The sequence below is a fragment of the Hylobates moloch genome, unplaced genomic scaffold (genome assembly GCF_009828535.3).
Source record: "Hylobates moloch isolate HMO894 unplaced genomic scaffold, HMol_V3 SCAFFOLD_2, whole genome shotgun sequence".
Lineage (NCBI taxonomy): Eukaryota > Metazoa > Chordata > Mammalia > Primates > Hylobatidae > Hylobates > Hylobates moloch.
The window spans coordinates 32,850,165-32,859,499 of NW_026652277.1; the positions used below are offsets into that span (position 1 = coordinate 32,850,165).

The window sequence follows — 9,335 nt, forward strand, 5'->3', positions numbered from 1 at the left end:
AATGAATGGAGCAGGAATGTTTTTTACAACCTCATCATTTAGAGTTTGGAATCCTTTAACCTGGTGGTCCAACAGGAATTGGGAAGTTTTGCTGTCCGGCAATTTGAGTGATGATAAAGTCAGTAAGTGACAGAGGAGCCCACGCTGAAGCCATAGAGCCCTGAAGCACCTTACCTCACAGAAAGAGAGTACAGCCCGGTGGTCTCATTGCTGTCCCTCAGAAGGTAGCTGCCATCACACCCATTTGAGAGGAGAAGAGCTTCGGCAGCATGGCGCGTGAGGTTGCCGTGATACCACCTAGAAAGGAGGGAACAGCGCTTTCACTCAGGCCAAACCATGGCATGACTCCCCCTGCACTGGCTTTTCCTTGCAAAGATTACCTAGCAACATTCTTCAAGATAAGTAGCCCAGAGACCCAGCTCTCAGTCGCAACATCAGGACAAGGAAATCCCTGGGTGGGGCTGAAAGGAGAGCACAGAGTTGACTAATAGTAGTGTGACATGGGTTGAATTGTGTCCTAAAAGTTATGTAGAAGTGCTAACCTCCCAGTACCTCAAAATGTGACCTTGTTTGGAGACAGGGTCTTTACCAAGTTAAAATGAGGTCATGGCTGGGTGTGGTGACTCACACCTATAATCCCAGCACTTTGGGAGGCCGAGGCAGGTGGATCACTTGAGGTCAGGGGTTCGAGACCAGCCCAGCCAACATGGTGACACCCCGTCTCCATTAAAAACACAAAAATTAGCCTGGCATGGTGGCAGGCACCTGTAATTCCAGCTACTCGGGAGGCTGAGGCAGGAGAATCACTTGAACCTGGGGGATGGAGGTTGCAGTGAGCCAAGATCATGCCATTGCACTCCAGCCTGGGCAACAGAGTGAAATTCCATCTCAAAAAAAAAAAAAAAATGAGGTCATTAGGGTAGGCCCTAATTCAATATGACTGGTGTCCCCTTGTAAAAAGTGAAAATCAGGAGACAGACTTGCCTACGGGGACAATAGCACATGAACATGACGGTCACTTCCAAGCCACAGGAAGAGGCCTGGAACAGATTCTCCCTCACGGCCCTCGGAAGGAACCAATCCCATTGACACCTTGATTTCCGACTTTGAGCCTTCAGAACTGTGAGGAAATCGATTGATTTCTTATAGTCAGCTGCCCAGGCTGTGGTTTTTTGTTATAGCAGCCCTAGCAAACTAATACAGTGTTGCTTTGTAATCAGAATTGCTTTTTAAAGTCCAAGTCAAAATACCATAAGAATAGGCTTTTACCAATTTCCTTCTCCTTTTTTTGGTCTCTCACACTCTTTTTCAAGTGTGGTACCTTTTCACGGCGAAACCTCTGAGCTATAATACTAAAGTCTATTGTCATGAGTGAAACGAAGCTGGATGGAAGGAATTATAATATGAAGTACACGCCACCAAGTACTGTTTCAGCCTGACAAGTATCTGAAGAGCTAGGGAATGCTCAAGGAGATTCAAACTGATCTTTGTATCTTAGAAAAAGTAATATACATCTATGGTAAAAAAAAAAAAATTCAAATTGTCCAAAAGAGACATAGCAAAACATGTTTTCTTCACCTTTGGCCTTCAGGCTCCCTGTTCCTTTCCTAGAGGACACCATGGTAACCATTTTCCTGTGCTTCCTTTTAAGAGATAGTTTACACATTTAGAGGCATTGGATGTGTACCTCCACTCCTGATTGTACAAACATACGAGCATTTTTTATTATTTTTATTTTCTAGGCATATTGCTCTGCACCATCTGTCTTTTCTCCAATAACAGGTCATTCACATTCTTTTAAATGATGTCAGAGTCATACAATGTGATGATTAGGATTGTGGCCCCAGGGGTTGCTTTGCCTGGATCCCAATCCAGGTGGTACCTCTTACTAGCTGTATGGCCTTGGACATGTTACTTAACCAATCTGAGCTTTGTTTCCTCATGTTTAAAATAGTATGACTAATAGGCATACGGCATAGGCCAGTTGTGAGTCCTGCACACATTAACATGGGTGAGATGTGCTCCATAAATCCTGGCAACTAAAGTAGTGCTTAGTATGCGTTAATTGCTACCAGAAAGCCATTGAGATCCACAAAGCTGTAACTTTCAATTTACCTTCTGTGGCATGATTTTCCTATTGCTCAAATATAATTTTTGTTACTTTTTATTTAGATCAGATAACAGAAAGCTAGATAGCAGAGGCAGTTGCTGACTGCTAGGGACCACAGTTTAGGTCAGTGAAGATGAAAGAGAGACAGGCAATTATACAAATAATGTCAGTGTGATGAACTGAATGCTATTAAAGAAGTGTGTATAGTGTAAAAAAGCTTTGAGGAATAGCCCTATTCTGGCATTAAGGGATCTTGTTGTCACGAACCACACTGGTATCCACTGAGACATCCCTGTGGCATAAAATTTTAGCCTGAGTAATAAAGAGTAAACGTAAGTGCACCTGTGGAAGGAAGTTTTTACATAGGTCTCCAAGATGCCTATTTTCTAAATCTGCATTTCCTAATGCATGTTTCTTAGCATATTTTATCTTTGGGGCAGAGAGGCTTTCATCCTATATTAGAAATATATTTGCTAGCTGAAAGCAATGGCATGAAACACATTTTATAAGAATAATCACAGAGCTATTTACCCAAAGCAGCTCCATTCACTGAACTGATTCCCAGACAAGTTCAAATCTGTCCACTACAAAATGCTTTCAAAGAACAATTGGAAGAATTATAAGTGAAGCAATAAAAAACTTCAAGTTCAACTGAAGCCAAAATTCTAATTCTTTTTGATAGGTGAAATTTCCACAAGGTTATAAAAACTTAGATATATTTTGCCAATAATTAACTTTATAATAAACATTTCAGCATAAGTTTCAGTTTGAGCCAGCAGATTGTTTATTTAAAGCAATACTTGATTCACAAAATTCCAAAACATTTAAAGGATTTGGACATTCCTTTGGATTCTTTTCAATAGAATTGGAAGTTTGTGTTTAAAGCATTTATAGAATTCTTTTGACATCTAATTATAGCCTGATAACAATTTTCGCTAATAATGTTTTAATGACAATTTAAAAAACAATAACTATATACCATAAATACATAAGAAATACTTGAGTATAATGCAAGAAGAATCACACTATGCTGCAGTCTGGAAAATTACTGGAGACTGCAATTCTTTGGTGGCAGCTTTGCTTGAGTCAATGTTGCCTTTTCAGGAGTTTACAGACTCCAGGGCCTGGGCAAGCCCATTATAGAGCTTTCCAGGCAGCCACCTACATTCCATGATGTCAATGGTGCAATAAGGATCCTCATTCCCCAAATAGCTTTTCCACAAAAACCTAAACTTCCCCTTTCAATTGAGTTAAGCATTCCTTTCCTGGAACATTCTGATGAGCATTTCTTCCAGGGGAGTGAATACGTATCCTAATGACATTTTGTATTCTTTATAGAAATATGTCCACCTTTGATAAGGATGATTCAAGACTGTGTCCATAAAAGTTAAAAATAGAGTTAAGTTGGTAGTTTTCCCATAATCAACCTTTTCTGCCTTCAATCATTGCTTCAAATCTGTGCAAGGCATTGTGCTAGGCAGGTCAAAGGGAACAAAAATAGAAAAGCCTCAGACTGGGTGACAAATAACCATTAATCTAGTCAGGAGAATAAGAAAAGCATATTGCAAACTATATCCAAGAGAGAATAAAGCACCCAAGGGATGTTCTAAAAAGAAAGATCGAAATCAGGTTCCATGAATGAGCCAACATCTGTATAGGCCTTGAAAGATAACCTGTTTTTTTTTTTTAAGGGTGTGTTACCTTTTATTCTGATTATAAAGCATATATAGTAGAAGTTAAAATATATACATGTAAAGAAGAGAAAGTATGTGTTTTTCAGAAGAAGAAAGATGTGTTTCAAATAAATAATCCTACTATTAATCAGAGAAATGCAGATTAAAATAATAATGTGATATTTTTCTTTATCCACCAGATCGGTTATAATGAAAGGGTTGGATAGTATTAAGTATTGGAGAATTTGGGCAATGGCTATTACTGTTCATTGTTGATAAGCGTCTAAGTTGGAGGAGAATTTAGCACATAGGGTGTAACTGAACCTGCACATATGACCAGTGATTCCTCTTCTAGTTCCCACCTAGTGAAACACCCATACATGAGCAGAAGAAAATATAAACAAGGGTGTTCACTGCAGAATTGTTTGTAAGAGTAAAAAATCGAGAGCCATCCTAAATGTCCATTGACACGGAGATGATAAATAAAGCAGAGTGCTAAAAGGATGAGATTATGTAAAAAGTTAACCAAAAGTGTTTGAAAATGTGTGAGCATATTTTTGGTTGCCAGATAATGAGGGCAGGGAGGTGGGGTGCTATTGTTATTTTGTGAGAGGGTGCCAGGGATGCTTAACATCCTACAAATGATAGTCTTGAGGAACTAAGAATTGTCTTGTTCATGATGTCAATTACACCCCACCACTGAGAATCACTGAAGATGTGTGGGTATACACACACACATCAAAGTTGATAGATCCCAACATATATTGTAAAGTTAGAAGAACCAGTTGCAGACACCAAATGTTACCACTTGGTTTTAACACGTTCCCCTATAAAAAATCAACAACAAAAATACGCTTATATATTAAGATATATAAAAACATAAAATAAGAGTTTAAAAAAATATATACCAAATTCATAAGTATGATTTTCTTTGTAGAAGGAACCAGAATTTGTTCAAAGGAGAGTTTAGCTTCATCAGATTTTTCTAAATTAGCTTATTCTAATGAAAACAATAGATTTCTATATTAATTAACTACAAATTTAATTAGAAAAAAAGAAAATAGCTAATTTCTTCCTTAATCCAACTTCCAGAGATAAGCTTATTAATAATTTGCTGTATTCTTTCATTTATTCAACTACTGCTTATTGAGTACTTGGACTGGCCTAGGCACTTAGGTGAAGATTGAGAGAGAGAGAGAGAAAGAGAAAGAGAGAGAGAGAGAGAGAAAGAGAGAGTTTGGCTTTTTCCCATTAAAAGTCTGGTGGGGTTTGGATCGGCAGTTGCTCAGGGAGATATAACATGGGTGGGAATAGCAGCAGCAAAGGCCTAGAAGTGAGAGAATGCCAAGCGTGTATGAGAATCAGAATATCATGCAGTCATGTGAGAATTCAAAGTGAGTGATGAAGGACAGCAGTCGGGAATGGTGAGAGATGAAGGTGGAGGATATTGAGGCCGTATATGTGACACTGGATACTGACAGTTCCTTGTCTGATGTTTATAGAGCCGCCTGTGGCTTAATATGCATGTCCAATAGCTTATTATATAAAATCTAATTGCATGGACCTTACAGTTTCTATAATTAGATCTATATTCGATTTTTTTTTTTCCTGGATGGAGTCTTGCTCTGTCACCCAGGCTGGAGTGCAGTGGTATGATCTTGGCTCACTGCAACCTCTGCCTCCTGGGTTCAAGCAATTCTCGTGCCTCAGCCTTCCTAGTAGCTGAGACTACAGGCATGTGCCACCACGCCTGGGTAATTTTTGTATTTTTAGTAGAGATGAGGTTTTACCATGTTGACCAGACTGGTCTTGAGCTCCTGACCTCAGGTCATCTCCCTGCCTTGGCCTCCCAAAGTGCTAGGATTACAGGCGTGAGCCACTGTGCCGGGCCAGAACTATATTCAGTTTTAAAAAATTTGAATATTCCAGGTATTAGGGAGAAGAGGCAGATTTCAATGGTCTTGAAGCTTATAAAATCTGGAGGTCTCTTTAAGACAAATTATACAAAATTACAAAAAAGAAAGGAATATTTATTTAAAATGAGAAATCACAAATTACAAACCGTAAAAACTGAAAAATATCACAAACATCACAACACAGAGAAAATAACTTATTTGTATTAATTAACTGTTGAATCAAAGCTTATAATTTTTTTCTCTATATTTTTGCTGTCTGGTATTTGATTGTCTCTTCATGTAATAATTTAATAATACAATTTTCTATAGGGGGAATGGAATGATAATTCAGTCTTTCATCTAGAACACTTTAAAAACATTCTTGATAGTATAGAAAAGCTATGTTCAGCTTCTCAATGTGATTAGTAATGAAGTTTTTATAATTGTTGGTGAGGAGAGGCCATGCGTTTGTCTCTGGTCGTTCCCTCAGGTAGTCCATCTGCTCCAACAATTTTTACCTTATTCACTATGTGACCCCCTGGCAAGTAGCAACCTCAGTTTTCTCATCCATCAAGGTGACTAGTAAGAATGCCTAGGAAAAAAACTTTCTTTTTTTTTTTCGAGACGGAGTTTCGCTCTTGTCACCCAGGCTAGAGTGCAATGGTGCGATCTCGGCTCACTGCAACCTCCACCTCCCGGGTTCAAGCAATTCTCGTGCCTCAGCCTTCTGAGTAGGTGGGACTACAGGCATGCACCACCACACCTGGCAAATTTTTGTATTTTTAATACAGACAGGGTTTCACCATATTGGCCAGGCTGGTCTCAAACTCCTGACCTCAGGTGATCTGCCAATCTCAGCCTCCCAAAATGTTGGGATTGCAGGCGTGAGTCACTGCACCTGGCCAGAAAACCTTCTTATTTTCATGTATTGGAACAATTTTCTTCTTTCATAAATTTTTACGGAATTCTTTAACTTTTACAGAAAAAAACATTTGCTAAATTAAACAATGTATTATTAATATGCTAGACATTTGCAAAGTGGTAGGAACACACTGTTACGCAGTTGGGAATAGGTTCATTTTTTGAAACTAAAAAAAAAAAAAGTCTTCTAGTCTCATTTTCCCTGAAGAAGCAAAAAAGAGCAAGAAACTCCTATTAGAAAGAATGTTAATAGTCTCTATCTTCCCCAAGGCCCACACATTGCCATAATTATGTCTCAAGTCTGATAGAGTCAACAGAGGAAAGACTAATCAAGCTCCAAAAGAATATCTGTACTGAGTTTATACGATTATGAAAACCAGCAATTCAACTTGAAGGAAACAGTGATATTATCCTTTCCATGATACAGTAAAAAACTAGGAAACACCCGCCCACTAAAGAATTTTCATAGCTGCTTCTTAGTAAGGTACAGAAAATAAACTCAGCCACAGAGAATGCAGACAGGCTGGATCCAGAAAGCTGGTCCTCAGTTCAGCTTCCTTTCCTTTCATTCTGGGGCCTCTTTGAGCTAGAATCTTCCAGAAAATTGCTCCAGAATAGTGGAAACTTCATAGTTTCTTATCCCATTGGGTTTTACTGTTTTAATTTACTAATCTAACTTTATACCTCATTTGTTCTGTTCTTTAAAGGGGAGGCTTTTAAATTTTTTGAATTGACTCACGGTACAAAATACATTTTATATCACTCTGTGTATGTATAAACATACATATGTCACAAACACACACAAAAGACAAAAAGTTACAGGACATAACACCTATCTTTCTATAGGCTATTAACTTGAATATATTCTTTTCTCTTTATTTTGAACGAATATTGATGTGACCCATTAAATTCACTTTAACCCTACTAACGGGTTGTACCTGGTGTTTAAATCACAGTGCAAAGCTTTGCTACTCAGAGTATGGACCAACAGCATCAGCATTACCTGGGATCTTGTCACAAATGCACAACAGCAGTGTTTGAATAATTTCTAAACTCTATAGTACTCTTATCCAATCTTTGCCTACATATTGCTAATGATGGGCAACTCAGTACTTGTATAGGCAAGCTCAATCCATATGTTCGTGATTCATGGTTAGAAAACTCTTGGGCAACAATGAATTGCCATTTTTTGCTATGTAGATGGCTTTCAGCAGATGTTTTCAGAGCTACTTCTTGGAGTTACATAGATGATACTTATAGAAAGAGTTGAAAGCATTTAGAATGCACCTTCTTCTCTTTCCATCATCTTCAACTTTTCCTTTTATGACAGGCTTTAAGTTCCTTTATCATCCAGGGACCTTATCACCCAGAGACCTCATTTCCTCTGAAAACCTTTCAAACTTAAAAAATCTATCTTAATGTTAAGCTCTGATCTGCAAAACAAAGCAGCACAGGAGCTCCCTTATTCTGGCTGCTGGGCACACATAAGGCAGCCCGAGAATGCATTAGTTTCTTCACAATTGCATCACACAGCTGATTCACATTGGACTTACTGATGCCAATTAGGTCATTTCCTTCATCTGCACTTATAAGAGTGATGGTTTTTTTTTTTTTTTTTTTTTTTTTGAGACGGAGTCTCACTCTGTTGCCCAGGCTGGAGTGCAGTGGCTCGATCTCGGCTCACTGCAAGCTCTGCCCCCCGGGTTCACGCCATTCTCCTGCCTCAGCCTCCCGAGTAGCTGGGACTACAGGCGCTTGCCACCACGCCCAGCTAATTTTTGTATTTTTAGTAGAGACGGGGTTTCACCTTGTTAGCCAGGATGGTCTCGATCTCCTGACCTCGTGATCCTCCCGCCTCAGCCTCCCAAAGTGCTGAGATTACAGACCACGCCTGGCCAAGAGTGGTGGTTTTAAAAAATCAAGTGCAATAAGAAACTTTTTACTACTGGGAAATGCCAAGTGAAAAGAGTTGCTAATGAGCAGCCAACATGGACCACACACCACCTCAGCCCCCTCCCTCAACCTGCTAAGTCTCACATGATTGTTATGCCGTTTAGAGTTTGAGGAGCATGCATGGGAGGGACTCTTGGGCCTGAAAACTTTAATTCACTTCAATAATGTGAACAGTTTGAGTTCATAGAATTTGGCATCTGAAGAGAAGGGCAAAGCAAAGTACTAAGTGACTTTTCAGTACCAACAGAATGGAAAAGAGAAGGATCTGCAGGTTAACATAGAAGAATCACCAAATAGCTGCTGTCTTAGTGATATGGACAGTAAATATTATAGCATAGGAAGGGGAGCTCACAGTGGGCTGGAATGATCAGGGAAAACTTCATGGAGCGGGAAAATGACAAACTGCAGTTTGAAGAATGAATATAGGATTCATGAGGCAGTGAGAGGCATTCTGAGAGGAGAAATGACATAAGCAAAGGCACTGGAGTTGACATGTGCTTGGTGTGTATGGACAACCAAATGCCTAGCTGGAGCACAGGGTCCCTGTTGGGAAGTGATGCAAAATAACTCCGGAAGAACTGGTGGACACAGAAAGCAGTCTTGCACTTTAAAACACACGCCACACATCCATTTAGATAGTATATTTCTTGACAACAAAATTTCTTAGTAACTCATGTCTACAGATTGTTCACATATTTAATGATACATTTTTCCCTGCCTGAAAAAGATACATGAAATAGAACCTCAATTCTGTTTCATCAGAGTTATAAAGAGGACATATAT

The 9,335-nt window shown here is 39.1% G+C and overlaps 1 protein-coding gene across 1 annotated transcript in view; it reads right to left on the reverse strand.

Moving 5' to 3' along the window:
- DAPP1 (dual adaptor of phosphotyrosine and 3-phosphoinositides 1) overlaps nucleotides 1-9,335 on the reverse strand; it is a 54,255-nt gene that overhangs the window by 32,884 nt on the left and 12,036 nt on the right. The window contains exon 2 of the mRNA XM_032179273.2: nucleotides 175-297. Coding sequence (XP_032035164.1) covers nucleotides 175-297 — 123 coding nt within the window. The remainder of the gene's footprint in view (nucleotides 1-174; nucleotides 298-9,335) is intronic.